Here is a 17,563-nt window from a genome sequence, read left to right on the forward strand (position 1 = left end):
GGCTCTTCCTCTTATCAGTTGGTTTAATTGAATTTGGCTGATAAGGGCTGAGCTAGGGAGTCCACTACCTCTGTATGTAAACACAGACATAAACAGAGTTTATTGCAATCAAATCCAGCTCTGCTACATCAGTTTACTGACTGCAAACATACTGCTATGAAACAGAGCAAGTGAAACCCCGCCCACCAATGTCCTGAGAAAACCAGGAAGTGAAGAGAGCAGACAGCATGCAGGTTTCTGAACAAGCCAGTTGGTAATACCCCTTTAAGCTGACATCATGACAACCAGCATCCCTGAGCCAGAGTATCCTCTGTATGTTAAAGCTGTTTTTCTGTATGAAGTACTGTAATTTAATTTATTTATTTATTTTTTTATTTAGATAATTATCCAAAGCCACAAATTAAAGTGCACCCAGAAACAACAGTGGCACTTAGAGGAATGAATGTAACTCTCACGTGTGCGGCAGTCAGTAGCAGTGACACTCCCATGTCTACAGCGTGGCGAAAAGACAGTGAAATATTGTATGACGCAAAGGTGGAAACCTTTGCCAGATACCAGAAACATGGGGCTGAGCTAGTGGAGTATACAACTGTTCTACATCTCTTCAATGTGAATTTTACAGATGAAGGAAAATACCAGTGTGTCATCACCAACCACTTTGGCTCCAATTATTCCAGTAAAGCAAAACTTACAGTTAATGGTAAGTGCTGTGTTTTATTTATTGTTAGAGATGAGCAAGTACTATTCGAAACTCCCGTTTCGAATAGCACGTACCCATAGGAATGAATGGATGCAGGGAGTCAAGCGGGCGGTCGCCGGCAAAGTTTGTGTGCCGGCCGCTTCCATTCATTCCTATGGGTGGGTGCTATTCACTCATCTCTATTTATTGTACAAAAAACTAGGAAGGAATACACATTGCAATGAACAATATATATGTGGGATACTCCTGAACATGAACATTATTTTTAAGGAGTTTGTTCTGGAATTGGCTGAAAATGTTGAACCTTTAGGGCTCGTTCACACAAGAGGTTTTTTGGCAGTGGATTTTGAAGCGGAATCTGCCTCAAAATCTGCTGCCAAAAATGGTTCCCATTGACTTCAATGGGAGCCGCTCACTTCTTTTTTTTTTTCCGCTAGCTAGTAGCGGAAAAAAGAAGCGATATGCCCCTTCATTCTGCGGCGCAAGACTCCCTTCCGATTAGTCCCATTCATTCGGGCCTAATCCGGAGCGGAATGCTGTGACGGGACATCGGTGCACTGCATCAGCATTCCGCCAAGGCTTGCTGCGCGGTATGTTCACATGTGGAATCCATTTTCCGCCATGTGAACATACCCTTAGGTTTAAATTTCTATTTTATTTTTTTTATTTTTTATTATTTTCCTCCTCTAAAACCAAGCTGCATCTTATTAGATGCATTATAATTAAAGTGAAACATAAAGTGTAAAAATACAGTGTAACCACTTCTGTAGATTTGGAGAACATCGGCTTTAATGTCTTTTCCGAATGAGACGTTTGGCACTGAGGCATCAATTCTGCTTAGGGAGTACTGTTCTTACTGTTTTGGCAGGATGGGTGATATCGTATCAGTGGGAGGTTCTACTCCCACTGCAAGGAATGGTGCAGGCAGGAGGTGGTAGAGGTGTAAGCGGCAAGATTATTGCTCCTGGGCATCGAACCTACACCTGTGCACCAACAAACTCAATTGCATAAGGCTTCAAAGTAGTTTCTCTCCAAATCTACAACAGTGAAATACATAAGTTATATGATTCATCACTATAAAGTGCACTGTAAACCTCTCAAGCCATTAAGTTGCAACCAAATTCACTCCATAGTAATCATATGATGGTGATTATGAAACCAAGCTACTGTTGCCAAAGTCTGGCCAACAACCTAGCTAATGCCTGAAATTTAGTTATCAGATATGCTGAGTAATAGCCTTCTGCTGGTGCACATAGTGTTAGAGTTCGCTTAGAATGAAAGCATATAGTTACTACTCTTCTCTTCATTCACTCTAATGCGGCATTCGTTTTATGTTCTTTATGCAGAAATGCCCTCATTTCTTAAAACTCCAATGGACTTGACAATCCGCACTGGCGCCATGGCACGGTTAGAGTGTGCAGCAGAAGGTCACCCACTACCACAAATTGCATGGCAGAAAGATGGTGGAACAGATTTTCCTGCAGCTCGCGAGCGCCGCATGCATGTCATGCCAGAAGATGAGGTCCTCTTCATTGTCAATGTCAAAATTGAAGATATGGGACTTTATAGCTGTACAGCACAAAATGCTGCTGGCAGTATATCTACCAATGTCACCCTGACCGTATTAGGTAAAACCTCTTTTATTCTGTATTACTAATAGACAGGGCTCAGTCATTTTGGTTTCAATAATTGACATATTACCTGACAATAGAATACAATGAATATCTACCATTTTTGTAACTAATGTTTTAATGTTTTTGTGATGTATCTTATCAAAGAGAAGTTTTTTCTCCATTCATCAGGCATCCCCTTTTTCAGACAAACTATTCAAATTACTTTTCCAGCCCGTTCAGTGAAAACGGGCTAGCAGTGATGTTACTGTCACGTACAGTATGGTTATTTCTGCTTGGGTCAGTGGCGCTGATCTTTAAGCAGGCAGCAACAGGAAAGTGTTTTCATCCTCCTGTAAGTCCCTGCTACCTGCACACAGTAATGAACTCCGTCTCTATCACAGGTTATTGGAGTGTGGCATGGAGGTCAGTGTCACACTGCCAGGTATAGTGGTGTTGGATGTGGCAGGTGTTGTTTGTGTCCTGGAAATTAGCGGTTTATTACCCCTCATTGCTGCTATCATCATTGATGGAACTATAGCATTCTGAAGGACATTAGAATTAGTGTATTGTGTCATCAATGTCTGATTCGGACTTTAAAAAACAGTTTACAGATATGAAAAAAACCTAAAATATATAAAACCGTCCTTAAAACCCCCCAAAAAACCTAAAATACATACACACATGCACACACACCAAAAAAAAAATAAAATTTTTTTTATATATATATATATATATATATATATATATATATATATATATATAATATATACACAAAAATATTCATACACTATATGTTTTTTGTAGCTGATCATCATCTGGTGTTGAACCAACATCTACTCTTGGGCAACCCTTTTAAACTCTGATTTAATGGCCCCAAGTAAAATTCCTTTTACCTTGTTTAGCCAAAAGCCGCATAATATTGACATTAAGATTGAAAATATTACTTCAATAATGTGAGGTTGTGATTTCAGTTATTTAGATTTAATTCAGTCTGCCAGCTACAATTCACAGTGTATGTAAATGAAAAAATTAAATCCATGGCAATAATTTATGCCTGATGCATTTATTGCAAAATTATGGTATTTTTATTGTGAACTGAATGGTTGTTTTAGGGGATATTCACATAATGGAATTTGCCACAAAGTTGTGGCAGATTTCACCCCCCGAATCTTGGCCAGATTCCTCCTGGAATACGTCTCCCATTGTTTTCAATGGAAGGCAGAGATTACGGCATGGCGCGGAAAAAAGAAGCGTCCTGCTGTGGATTCTGTGACTGATCCAGCCGTGGCCTCAGACTTGCCACTGGTTATGCCCAGATGAATGGGCCTAATGGGCAGTGGAAAGCCTCGATCCAGTACCCTGCATCAGCATCCGGTCACGGTCAATGGCTGGCGGAAAGTGAAGAGAAAGTATTCTTCTATTTCTGCCATGTGAACATAGCCTTAAGTGTAGCTTCTGTAGTATTTTTTTATGACCATAAGGGTTGGTTCACAGTAGTGTTGGATTCAGTCTCCCATTCCGCTAAAAACAAGTGGAGAGAAAAGTCCTGCATGTGAACCCAAACAACGGAAAACCATACGCTAGTGTGAACCAAGTGCAAAGCTGCAAATTTCTGATGTGTGTTTTCTGTTCTTTCTTTCAGAAACTCCCTCTTTTATAAGACCCCTGGAAGACAGAACAGTTACTCGTGGGGAAACTGCTGTATTACAGTGTATAGCAGGAGGAAGCCCAGCTCCTCGCCTGAACTGGACCAAGGATGATGGGCCGCTGATGGTGACGGAGCGGCACTTTTTTGCTGCTGCAAACCAGCTTCTCATCATTGTTGATACAGGCCCGGAGGATGCAGGCAAATACACATGCAGCATGTCTAACACTCTTGGAACAGAGCGGGGTCACATCAACCTATATGTCTTGACTTCACCTAACTGTGATTCATCCCAAACCATCATTGGCTATGAAGAAGATGGGTGGACTACCGTTGGCATTGTCATAATTGTGGTTGTCTGCTGTGTGGTGGGGACATCACTGGTTTGGGTGATTGTGATATACCATATGAGAAGAAAAAACGAGGATTACAGCATAACTAATACTGGTAAGTGTTCACTGGTATCATGTCTACATTCTGTCTACTGATTCCTGGAAGTACAATTTGAATAGAGAGTGCAGTCCTGTCTGTAGGCAGATGTATAGATTTATGGGAACGGATCTGGTGTAAGGAGTCCAGTGGGCGGTCCTACTCATGACACCCTTACAGCAGACACTGTCTTTATAATGTACATTCATAAAGGGAGTGACTAAGTCTTTTCCCACAATACTATACATCAAACTGATCATCTCCTCCTCCTCAGTAACATGCCTGTAGATTAGACTGTATATTCTTTGGGACAGGTTCCCTTTAAAAAAATAATGGAAATGGAAAAGGACAAAACAACAAGTTTGACCTTCGTCTCTCAGGCTGCTGTTCCCCTATAAATTATGCAAAAAAAAAAAAAAGAAAGCAAAGCAAATGGTGATGAATTGAATTGAACAGATAACCGCAAAGCATTCTGCCAGCAAGACTTGGGAATACTCAAAAACATTATCTTGAAAAGCAAAATCCAGATATTCACAATTTTTCATGTTCTGTCTAGTACGTTCGGTTGATAGCTGCAGCCATGCACAAGCAATCTCCCCGGGGCCGGTCTCCTAGGTCGTGGGGTTGGAATGGGTACACAGGTTTTATTGTTTGCTAAAAATAGATATTGCTGAATTATTCTATCCATAAACAGATGTTTCAAGCTTCACATCTAAAAGCTATCACAATAGAAAGTCTTTTCAGCTAACTACTTGATGAAGAGAATTTTACTAGACCTCTTCATAAACTTTTAATTTTGGAGCCTGTTACATCTTTTTAGCATAGTTTTAAGCATGTTTTTCTTGGGCAATATTGCTATTTTTCTATGTTCTCGTGGCAGCCGGTTTTTTTTGTGAAGGCAACAAGTAGAATCTGAGGCGAAGCTGGAGACTTTGGGTTGAGAGAGTGCAAAGGAAGTTTAAAGAGATCCTATCATTGGATACCCTTTTTTCCTGACAAACACGTAGGAATAGCCTTAAGAAAAGCTATTCTTCTCCTTCCTTTTCATGTCTTCTCCGCGCCGCCATTCGGTAGAAATACGGGCCTTTTTTGGTATGCAAATGAGCTCTCTCACAGCATTGGGGCTGTCCAGCTCCCCCCTCCCCCCCATCTTCTTCTGGAATGCCCTTTCCCTGTATCGTCTTCCGTCCTGGGTTTCTATCTTCTAGGCCTCAGGCATAGCCGAATGCGCATACCCGGGCCACAAGAAAATGGATAATTACACCAGCTTACTGTGTAAGTGGCCATTTTCTTGTGGCCCGGGCATGTGCAGTCGACTCTGCCCAAGACCTAGAAGATAGAAACCCAGGACGGAAGACGACACAGGGAGAGGGCATTCCAGAAGAAGATTGAGGAGGCTCTGGAGAGTTCTCTCGAAACATTGGGGACGCCATAGTGCTGTTTGAGCACTGAGGACCGCCCTCAATGCTGCGAGAGAACTAATTTGCATACAGAAGAAAACACGGATTTCTGCCGAACGTTGGCACGGAGAAGACTTCTAAATGTAGGAGACGAATAGCCTTTCTTAAGGCTATTCCTATGTCTTAGTCAGAAAAATGGGTATCCAATGATAGGATCCCTTTAAAGGGAACCTGTCCTTAGGTTTGAGTCCCTAAACCAACAGATGTTCTTATGTTGCTGTGGTTTATTGCCCCAAATATTGTGGTCCCAGCCGTACACCAGGACACAATTGTGCACATAGCCTAAAAAGACAAGAACCACTTAGGTATAGTACAGGAGCCACAAGAGCAAAACACAAACAAAAAAAAAGTTTACTACAGATTTTTTTTTTTAGTTTTTACCAACAACTTAAAAGGGGTTTTCTGGCTCCAAAATGATTTTCTAGACTGATAACCTATCTTGTGAATCGATCATTAGTATTAAAAAATCGTGTTGAGGCTGGAAAGCCCCTTCTAAGCCTGGTGCCAAATCCTAATAATGCTATGACCTCCCTGATGCCACTGGAGTACAATAGTATTGGCAGAAGCTAAGGAGCTACGTGTAGAAGGCTTTACAGAAGCCACATGTTGCGGAGCGTTGTTTTTTTTTTTTTTTTTTTATATTAAATGTACATTGTGAGCCCCGTATAGAGATCACAATGTACATTTTTTTCCTATCTGTATGTCTTTGGACAGTAGAATGGGAGGAAATCCACACAAACACGGGGAGAACATACAAACTCCTCACAGATGTTGTTCCTGGCGAGATTCGAACCCAGAACTCAAGCGCTGCAAGGCTGCAGTGCAAAACCGCTGAGTCACCGTGTTGCCCCTGCAGAGCGTTTGATTTAACAATTTATGCATGTTTTTGCGTTTTGGGTTGACATCCTGGAGCCCTCACAGATAGATCTGTAAACAATAGGAAGCCCGATGTCCAATTTCAGTAGGGTCACCATCAGAAGTTTATGGGTGTTCCTCAGCTCCCCCATTATGGCAGCTGTTAGGGGTGGGGAGCATCAGGCACTATGGATTTCAACATATTTAATCCTTTATTTCCACTGGAGATAACTTGCTCCTAGCGGAGATTGTCAACAGCTTATTCCTTTTTCCCAGCACTGAAAACACATGCACGCTTACCCAAGTATACATGTGTATGAGGGAGTTGGTAAGGAAAGCTGCTCAAACATATAAAGTGTTTGGGTGTTTGAAGAGGAATAATGCATGTGTTTATCTGCCATAGGTTATTATATACACAGTCATACATATATGTGTATCTAGCGGTTCATATAAATGTAATCTAGCCAGGATTATAGGGTGTTTGCTTTTTAACACTGTCTATGGTCTCTGCAGAGGACATGAATCTACCTGCTGACATCCCCAGCTACCTGTCTTCCCAAGGAACGCTGTCCGAGCCCCCAGAAGGATATAGTAACTCCGAGGCCGGCAGCCACCAGCAGCTCATGCCTCCTGCCAGTGGCTGTGTTCATAAGGGGACAGATGGTAAGTACTTGACATCCAGAAAACTGCTCGTATAACGTTGCGAAACTAAATGTGTTTGCTTTGGTTTGTCAGGCTAAATGTATGTGAAGCATGATTTCTGGTGCAGACCTTTTGCATTGATTTGGGATTGGGAAACTGCTGTTACTATTTATGCAGGAAAAATATGGAAATTTGAGTAGGTGAAAAGCAATTAATCTAACTTCTCCTTAATACTGAGACTTCAGCATCCTCCTGTGTCCTCCTTAAGATAAGGTCACACAGGTCAGTTGCAGGATGTCCACAAAAATATATGGTTTTCTCCATTGCTTTCAGCTGTGACTCCAGAGAAGTTTACCCGGGCTTTTGAAAACTGCAGCTGTAGATCCAGCAATTGAAATGTGGCGAGTTCTAAGGCCTCGTTCACACGGGGCTAGTAACCACATATTTTGGTCCTGATTTTGATGCGGGAAGCCTCGTTAGAATATGACCAAAATGTGCCTGCTCCGACAGTTGCGGCTTCCCACTCCGGAGTAGGCCCAAATGAATGGGCCTAGTCCGGAGGGAGGTGTCGCGAGGCGGACGCCAGGGCTGAATCAGCCGCAGAATCCACCTGAAAAAGGGCGGCTCGCTTCTTTTTTCCATGAGCCGGAACATACCGCTCACATAAAAAAGGAAGCTAGCGATCTGCATAGACCTCTATTGTGAGGGGGCGGATTGGATTCGGCATCAAAATCCACCCCCTCTTGCCCCTTGTGAACAAGCCCTAAACCTGTAGTTACTGTACTGTAGTTTAGCCTTCTGTGTTTCCACCCAGGGCTGTGGAGTTGGAGTTGTCCTGGAGTTAGAGAAAGGTATAAAATAGATATATAGTTTGTTGCAGTTACTTTCATAGGATTTCAGTCACCGGCATCTTTGTGCAGTAGAGGGTATTTGCTACTTTTGTTTTACAATGACACTCAAAGGAGGTACAAGGAGTAGGTGTTGGATTCAGTGGTTTGACCTACCTATTCCTCAGCCATGATTCTGTTGCAGTTAAGCCCCTTCAAACTCTTCCCGTGTGTCTCCTCCAGTTTTCTGGGATTTGGAAAAAGGGCATTTTTCCCCAACTCCCCCCATCCCCACTCGCAGAGACTGCATCAGTCTTATTCATGGGTTATGTATAATGTTACAAATGTATCTCATGAATATAATTGTAACTGAGCTACAGTACCCCAATACAGTCCACAAAGAATTTATTTTCTGCATCCAGGATAAGCTGATTAACTCTTTACTGATGACTGGTCCATGTGTGACTATGATGGCTGTATTAGACGACCATGGCAGCCAGCCATTTATGGAGGAGTCTGAGTTGGTTTGTCCCCTGCATAATGAAAAAGAGAAGGCAGACGGTAAAGCCCTAGCATGGGATGATACTTTTACTCAGGTCCTTGAAATGTGTATGGATAGTTTTACTCTATCTACCAAGATATACACTCACCGGCCACTTTATTAGGTACACCATGCTAGTAACGGGTTGGACCCCCTTTTGCCTTCAGAACTGCCTCAATTCTTCGTGGCATAGATTCAACAGGGTGCTGGAAGCATTCCTCAGAGATTTTGGTCCATATTGACATGATGGCATCACACAGTTGCCGCAGATTTGTTGGCTGCACATCCATGATGCGAATCTCCCATTCCACCACATCCCAAAGATGCTCTATTGGATTGAGATCTGGTGACTGTGGAGGCCATTGGAGTACAGTGAACTCATTGTCATGTTCAAGAAACCAGTCTGAGATGATTCCAGCTTTATGACATGGCACATTATCCTGCTGAAAGTAGCCATCAGATGTTGGGTACATTGTGGTCATAAAGGGATGGACATGGTCAGCAACAATACTCAGGTAGGCTTTGGCGTTGCAACGATGCTCAATTGGTACCAAGGGGCCCAAAGAGTGCCAAGAGAATATTCCCCACACCATGACACCACCACCACCAGCCTGAACCGTTGATACAAGGCAGGATGGATCCATGCTTTCATGTTGTTGACGCCAAATTCTGACCCTACCATCCGAATGTCGCAGCAGAAATCGAGACTCATCAGACCAGGCAACGTTTTTCCAATCTTCAATTGTCCAATTTCGATGAGCTTGTGCAAATTGTAGCCTCAGTTTCCTGTTCTTAGCTGAAAGGAGTGGCACCCGGTGTGGTCTTCTGCTGCTGTAGCCCATCTGCCTCAAAGTTCGACGTACTGTGCGTTCAGAGATGCTCTTCTGGCTACCTTGGTTGTAACGGGTGGCTATTTGAGTCACTGTTGTCTTTCTATCAGCTCAAACCAGTCTGGCCATTCTCCTCTGACCTCTGGCATCAACAACGCATTTCCGCCCACAGAACTGCCGCTCACTGGATGTTTTTTCTTTTTCGGACCATTCTCTGTAAACCCTAGAGATGGTTGTGCGTGAAAATCCCAGTAGATCAGCAGTTTCTGAAATACTCAGACCAGCCCTTCTGGCACCAACAACCATGCCACATTCAAAGGCACTCAAATCATCTTTCTTCCCCATACTGATGCTCGGTTTGAACTGCAGGAGATTGTCTTGACCATGTCTACATGCCTAAATGCACTGAGTTGCCGCCATGTGATTGGCTGATTAGAAATTAAGTGTTAACGAGCAGTTGGACAGGTGTACCTAATAAAGTGGCCGGTGAGTGTATGTTCTTTATACACATCTGGAAAAGATTTTATTTATGCAGAGCAAATCTTAACAACATAATGCATGTGTCTGATTTTTGTAAAATGTCTTTCCAGTGTAATAAATAGGTCAGATATCATTTTATTTACTAACTTGTATGTTCTATTGTCTTAAAGTTGCACTAATATAAATATATTTTTACTTAAGGATTATATGTGGACACTGGTAGCGAGGCAGATACAGAAATCCTAAACTCCCAATATGCCCCTAATCTCCAGAATGGTAGAATCCAGCAGTTATATAGCCGCAGTAATGGAGGGCATCCAGTAGATAGAAGGGACAGTCTTCCCGTTCCAGGTAAGAAAAGTGATATTCAAAATATTTTTTTAGTAATCTATCTAATATCCTCTTAGAATTGCTGATATTTTAAGGCATTTTCTTGGGAACCACATTTATCACCTAAATGTCTGATCATCTGTCCTGTGCAAGCACGAACACTACGTTCACTTCTGTGGGACTGACAGAGCATTGTACTTGCTTGTCGTCTTCACGTCCACAGAAACGTATGGAGTGGTGGTCACAAGTCTGTTTCTGTTGTATTCACACAGGCAATAATAAAGAGTTTCAGCGCTCTTATAAATTGTGCAAAAAAATAGAAAAAAATCAGGGCACTCACCAGCCAGTAGTAAAATTCACCAAACTTTAATAATCTTCCATAAAAATAGGCCCCTGGGGAAGCCTGATGAAGTGCATTTAGCACGAAACGGTCGTCGCTTCATTTCTTCTACATTCCATCTACCCTACCCCCGTCTGTAAATGCTGTTCAAGTGCCTATTTTTATGGAAGATTATTAAAGTTTGGTGAATTTTACTACTGGCTGGTGAGTGCCCTGATTTTTTTCTATTTTTTTGCACTATATTGGACTATTTGTTTAACAGTGAGCACCACCTGAATGCCAGATCATCTAGTTTGAGATCCAGTGATTTGGTGTATGTTCACACTCACAGAACGGTGCCGCTGCTTTTGAACTTTTTTGCATTTTATTGCTCTTATAAATTGCTTTAAACACTTCAAATATTTATTTCATCCACATATATGTGAGATATTATGAAATACTTACCTCTGCTCCATACTTCCTGCTCATGCCTCTTTCTACACTCCTCATCCAATGACTGAAAGTCCAATTGTGGGACTGAAACCTTTCATAATATGATTATATATGAAATAAATATTTGTTTAAAGCAATTTATATGAGTGCTGGAACACTTTATTCTTATCTATACCCATGTGAGATCCATTTCTGTGCACTGTTATCCTTCTAAGACCAAGTGACATATCATTAATACTTAATCATTATTTACACAGGTAGCCTGGGAATCCCTATTGTGGTGACTGTTGACTATTCCAGCAATTGGACTCTTAGGGCTCGTTCACACAGGGCAAGAGGGAGCAGATTTTGACGCGGAATCAGCCTCTAAATCTGCCCCTCACAATAGAGTTCTGTAGACTGCTATCATTCATTTTTTCTGCTAGCGCTGTTCTTTGGCTAGCGGAAAAATAGAAGTGACAAGACCTTTCTTCAGGCGGATTCCGCCTCAGGAAATCAATACAAGTCATTCAGAGGCGGAAAAACCGCTAGCTTTTTTTTGGCGTGGTTTTTGGCAAATATAAGTGAGGCGATTTTGAGCGTGTTCAATAGAAAGGGTAACCATAAAGGGAGCAAATGTACTGCTAAATCCACTCGACCTTTGCTCAAAAAACACAGCCAGTCTACAACAAGAAAGCACAGCTTTTTGCCCACGTTTGGCCTCAATCTAGAGATGTTTTATTCAACTAGCTGTTTTAATGGTATATAGTTGTCTTTTGTCCTTTGAAGTTGGTTTCTGGCGTCTACTATCCAATGTGGGGATATATTGTACATAATGATGTCACGATGATTTTTCATTACTATGTATAAAATGGTTCCACTGTCATGTGATGAGACGTCATTATAGACAAAGTCATAGCCTCAGACAGTTAGTCATGTGGACACAAAAAGGCAGACAGCAGGTAGATAAAGCAGAAATTCACAGGTATGTGTATAAGCTGAGCTTTCATGTCCAGCAAAAATTGAAAACTTGACTTTGCCCTGAAATCTGTATGTGTGATATTGCTAGCAGTCTTGTTCAGCTGTATCTGCTGTATAATCCAGGAGTCTATTTCTTGACAAGGCCGTGATAAGAGTTTTTTGATGTTTCAGGTGCCGGTCAGCTTATGATCTGTTCGGATTGTTATGATAATGCCAATATCTACTCGAGGACTAGAGAGTTCTGTCCCTATACATACATTACAGAGGAGGACCCAGTGGACCACACGTTGTCCAACTTCATAGGCCCGATTCCAAAGGATCCATTTCCACATCATTCACATGACATGACCACATCTGCTGCTGATATGTCTGCATTCCTCACTGGCTACGACAGAAAGGACTGTGCAAAACCCAGCTGTGGTAAGCAACGCTATTCACATCTGGCCTTGTAAATATCATCATTTCATTTTTTCGGAGCATATCCTATTACTATATCCTTCTATTTTATATTAATATGAAGGCTATAGCTATGTATCCTGAATTGCTCTGTGTCTCAAAAGGACCATTACTCCTAAAGTACACGCAGATGAAAATGAGGAGGTTTCTTAGATAAAATAAATCATTCTTGTCAACATGGTATGATTAAATGCTGTTGCAGATTGGCTTGGATTGGACAAATCTTAAAAAAAAACAAAAAGAAAAAAAAAACTTGTCCTGTCATTTACACCCACTTCATGTGGTCATATGAGTTGTGGTAAAAGGATGCAGGTGGTTATGTACCCTCAACCATGTAGACAGCGAATAACTTTAAATGTCCATAATAAACCTTGAAAGAAAACCTCCATATTGCCTCCTGTACATAAAGGGACGCATGGAAAGCGTACTCAGCTGTGCTACAGTGCTGCCTAAGCATCTGGCCATTTAGATTATAGGGGTGTTCTTATGTCAGTGTGTGAGCAGCTTCTGTGTTACCAAGGGCTGAATGAATGTTGCTGAAATGTGCCGAAGTTCGATCAACCTGATCCCGCGTCTCGGCTCTGCTACATCGCTGCATATGCGTAGGATACCCAGCTGTATGTACATGTTTGCATGTGGAGAGCCTACAGAGGTGTGTTACAGCGCTGCGTATTCTCTGCTACATCGGGCAATTGTGATTTACAGGGGTTGGGTTATGTGACTGAGCAGCTTCTGTGTTACAAAGGACTGAACGGATGTTGCTGAAATGTGCCATAGTTCTCTCCCTCCCCCATCAGAGGCAGGGCAACACATTCCCTGTCGTACTCACTGAAACTCTACACCCGATATACTCCTCTTGCCCGCACACATCCTGCATGTTCTGTAGTCTCCTGATCTTCCATGGGACTCCATTTTCTTTCAGCTTTCATACTGTCCAGCTTCATCCTACATAGCTCCACCCACAAAATAGTGTATAGCTCCGCCCACTGTCTAGCATGATCCTATCCTAGAAAGGCTGAAGAACCTGTGATGATGTGTGAACCTAAATTCCTTCACTGTGGTCGTGTAATGACATCATTTACCGGGATGAAAAGTAGCCTATGTTTTAATCGAGGTACCTATCTATGTATGTGGCAAATTTCATGCAAATTCGTACAGCTGATTTTAAGTGATTGAGGAACAAACATCCAAACTCACAAACATCCAAACCCACAGGATATTATTTTTTACCTGCTAATTGTAGAATTTTATTCTATTTTTCATTAATGAGTATGGGGCTGCCATCTAATCTGAGCTTCTCTTCAGCTCCATGAACAGCAGTCTCATGGCCATAGGCAGCAATAGCCTCATTGAGATGTATGGGAGGGGAATAGATAAGCTTTGACTTCATCTGTTGTCAGTAGTGGAGGCAATGATGGGGGTTAGGTGGTGGCATCTACAGAGGTGATCTGTATCTGTCTCATCTGCAATGAGGTGACTGCCCCAAAGACAACTTCTATAGAGCTGACAAGTGTCATTCTATGTAGCTTAGTGGCCAGAGTGACATATATAGGATTTAGTACTTTATTTCCTTTTTTAATATAGTGACTTTAAAAAAAAAAATAAAAAAAAAAACAACAACTTTGGATTCTGAAAAAAATTACATAATATCATTTACATAAAAACTTGGATAAAAATGAGATTTCTGGTGATGCATACCATTTAGAGGTTATCGCATCTCAACAAACCCTGGTCCAGCAATCACAGGGTCATCATGGGTCCTGCTTCTGGCAATCTATTGCTACCAGCTCTGTGTTTTCCCTACATCAGCTTTGGGTGTAAGGGCTCGTTCACATCTGTGCCCGGGGTCTCCGCTTTCAGGTTTCTGTTTCCTGCCCGAAACTGGGCAGGAGATGGAAACCTGACGGAATTTTTCAAAGCCATTCAAATGAATGAAAAGTGTCCGGCTGGTGAGCATTTTGTGCTGTGTGCAGCGAAACCGTTTTTTTCTAACCGGACACAAAAGTCAGACATGCAGGACTTTATGACCGGTTTAAAAAACACGGGAGAGCTGAAAACGCTCACCAGAAGATGGAAACCTCAGAACGGAGACCGGACGCTGGTGTGAACCCAGTGTAACAGTCTAACAGCGCAAGAGACACTTTTTCAGGTTAGCTACCTTGGTTGTTGATAATCCATGCATGTGAATAGGGTTTTCAACATTCATGTGCAATAAAAAAAAAATGTCCACATAATAAAGCCAAGCGTAAGCCCCATGAAATAACAAGAGGGCTGATCTGTGTGGGGCTCTGGAGCACTTCCAACTGCACATCCCTGGAAGGAGCCAATGTTCAGCCTAAATATGTGTCTGATTTTAATAACCACCTTGAAATGTGTGAACCATTGCCACTTCTGATCTGTGCTTGTATCCACCGCTTTACTAAGGTCATGTGTTTGTGCTTTCAGATTCATTTCCTGGTCCTTCTTGGAGTATAAAGAAAGATGACAACCTCCCAGCAATGCATCCTCACTTCTGCCACCATCCTGGATCAAGCCTACTCCGAAATGAAACGGCCTCTTCAGCCAAGGCAGAAGAGCACCCTGTTCCCAGACCTTTCACACGGTCATGTGACCAGGACTACGACTTGGGCAGGACTCTTAATATTGGTGATTACAAGGAGACAACTTAATGAGACCAAAGGAGTCTGCAAGTCAGCTGACTTTGAATTGACTACCTCAGAATTGAATCAATGGCCAAAAAGTGCTACAATGGGTTTGTTTACAAACACCTGACATGGACCAATGCAGAAATCCTCTGCGTCAGACTGCAGTGTGATCTACGCTATGTAGCTTGGACCGGTCCTTATTTGAGCACTTCTACGACTTTCAGCAGAATGTGTTGACTGACATAAACTTCAGAGGAAGAGGATGGTTATGTGGCATCCACCCAACCTCTGTTTTCCAAATTCTGCTGTTAGTATTGCAGGTGGATACATTTATGATGTTTGCAAATGTTTTGTGACTGCGCATAGATGCAAGCATGTACCTGTACACCATTACCGAATAGTCAGACTATACATACGGTACCGTTCCAAATATGTATATGTACTGTGAGAATCATAAATGCCTTAGAAAGATACATCTGTGAATGTAAAGCAGAAAGTAAGTGAATAGTCCCCTACAGCTAATACAGATGTGTCCTTCCTGACCTTTTCTATAGTTCGGTTCAAGACGATCACCCTTTTTCTTAAATATTGTGATGAGATTTCTATCCTGTATGTGTCCGTGTTGGCAACCAGTGGTTGGATCGTGTATTGCAGCCTTTTGATAGTTTTGCCAGAATGTCGCAATCTTGTATTGTCTTGGTTTCATGAAATCTTAAAATACTTAATAAGGCAATGGTGGACACATCTGTATTCAGAGCACCAATGGAAACTCGTTGGACAGTCCAAAGCAGCCAGTCGCCCATCGCTTTTATTTTCTAATTCCTATCAATTGTGAAACTGACAGAATAGTTGCATGCAGCGCCCCCTATGTAGAGAATGGAATCAGTGCATTACTCTGTAGCTATGTGACCAGGGATTGCATTTCTCACCAGTACTGCTGCTGCTAAACATGGCCAGTCAGGGGAATAATACCGTCTTTTCGTTGGCAAGAAAGCATACATACTGACATTTCACTACCTTAAGGAATACGTGACCATCCAAGAATACAAGCTTTAGTACTGTGCCCCTGCAGAGCAAATATACATTATTAATGTGTCAAAGTAGAGGATTTCTTTGTAAAGGAATGTACCATATTTTATTTTTTTCCTCAGCCAGTTTCTTTCACTCCTGGTCGGCGATGCCAAGCTTGTTGTTTCTCCAAGTCGTATTTTTAATGTTTGTCACTATGATACTAGGATACATATCAATGTCGCTGGTTTTTATTGATTCTGTATATGATATGCCATCTTTTCTCTAATATTTAGGAACTTTTCCACTCACTTCATTGTACAGAATTCTAGTCACCCTGTCCTCCTGCTAGTCATGTTTATTAAGAGGACAGGGTGACTAGGCCGTAGCTGCTTCCGCCCCTGTGACTACTTACAATAATTTGCATAGGAATTTTTAGGCTTTCTAACATTTCTAATTTCACATTATTGTAACAGAAAGGTTAGAGGGCACCAATGGAAATGTCATTACTTCATCCTGCATATAATGGGGCGGTTTATGGTGGGAAAACTAGCCAACAGGTTCACTTTAGTATACTCTAAATGGGGGACAATTTTTCCATGTGGATTTCTTACCTTGCCAATGATTTACATCTATATTAGTAAGCCAAATCAAGGAATAGGTTGAAAACTAAGAACAGGTGGACATCTTCCCATCATATCTTATATGTGTAGTCTCCGCTCTTAGAGTTTATATGTTTGTTTTTATAGATAATGATGCAAAATTCTGGTGTGTGAATAAGGGGGCATTCACACGGAGTAACACCGGGCGTGTATCACAGCCATACACGCCGGCGTTACGGCAGACTGCCGAACACTTCCCATTCACTTCAATGGGAGTGCTCGTAAACGCCGCTGTTACGAGCTCTCCCATTGAAGTAAATGGGAAGTGTTCGGCAGTCTGCCGTAACGCCAGCGTGTACGGCTGTGATACATGCCCGGCGTTACTCCGTGTGAATGCCCCCTAAGACGAATTGTAAATTTTCCTTATTCGTTCTGGTGTCACATGGGTGCAGTCATATGTTTACAGAGGAAATGGCCTTTATAAGCTTCTTTAGTTGTGCATGGGGATCCTCTTTCGGTTCTATACCAGTTAATGGAATGTCCTTGCTGACATTTACTCCATTTATTTAATGCACTTTGTATAATTGCACAAGCAGTCTACTTTCTTGTCTGTGCTGCTTTACCATAGATCCCTGTAATTCTACAAAATTTGCTACCAATCACCAAGCAAGTCTGTTAGGTCTAATGAAATATATATATATATAGTGTGTGTGTATATATATATATATATATATATATATATATATATATATATATATATATAGCCTA

General features: G+C 41.8%; 1 protein-coding gene across 1 annotated transcript in view; it reads left to right on the plus strand.

Annotated features, from left to right (window-relative positions):
- LRIG2 (leucine rich repeats and immunoglobulin like domains 2) overlaps nucleotides 1-16,969 on the plus strand; it is a 55,382-nt gene extending 38,413 nt beyond the window's left edge. The window contains exons 13-19 of the mRNA XM_075264070.1: nucleotides 380-700; nucleotides 2,047-2,328; nucleotides 3,956-4,405; nucleotides 7,216-7,365; nucleotides 10,224-10,373; nucleotides 12,256-12,504; nucleotides 14,986-16,969. Of these exons, the coding sequence (XP_075120171.1) occupies nucleotides 380-700; nucleotides 2,047-2,328; nucleotides 3,956-4,405; nucleotides 7,216-7,365; nucleotides 10,224-10,373; nucleotides 12,256-12,504; nucleotides 14,986-15,209 (1,826 nt within the window). The 3' untranslated portion in view covers nucleotides 15,210-16,969. The remainder of the gene's footprint in view (nucleotides 1-379; nucleotides 701-2,046; nucleotides 2,329-3,955; nucleotides 4,406-7,215; nucleotides 7,366-10,223; nucleotides 10,374-12,255; nucleotides 12,505-14,985) is intronic.
- The last annotated feature ends 594 nt before the right edge of the window (nucleotides 16,970-17,563 follow it).

The sequence above is a fragment of the Leptodactylus fuscus genome, chromosome 2, assembly GCF_031893055.1.
Source record: "Leptodactylus fuscus isolate aLepFus1 chromosome 2, aLepFus1.hap2, whole genome shotgun sequence".
In the NCBI taxonomy this organism is placed as follows: domain Eukaryota; kingdom Metazoa; phylum Chordata; class Amphibia; order Anura; family Leptodactylidae; genus Leptodactylus; species Leptodactylus fuscus.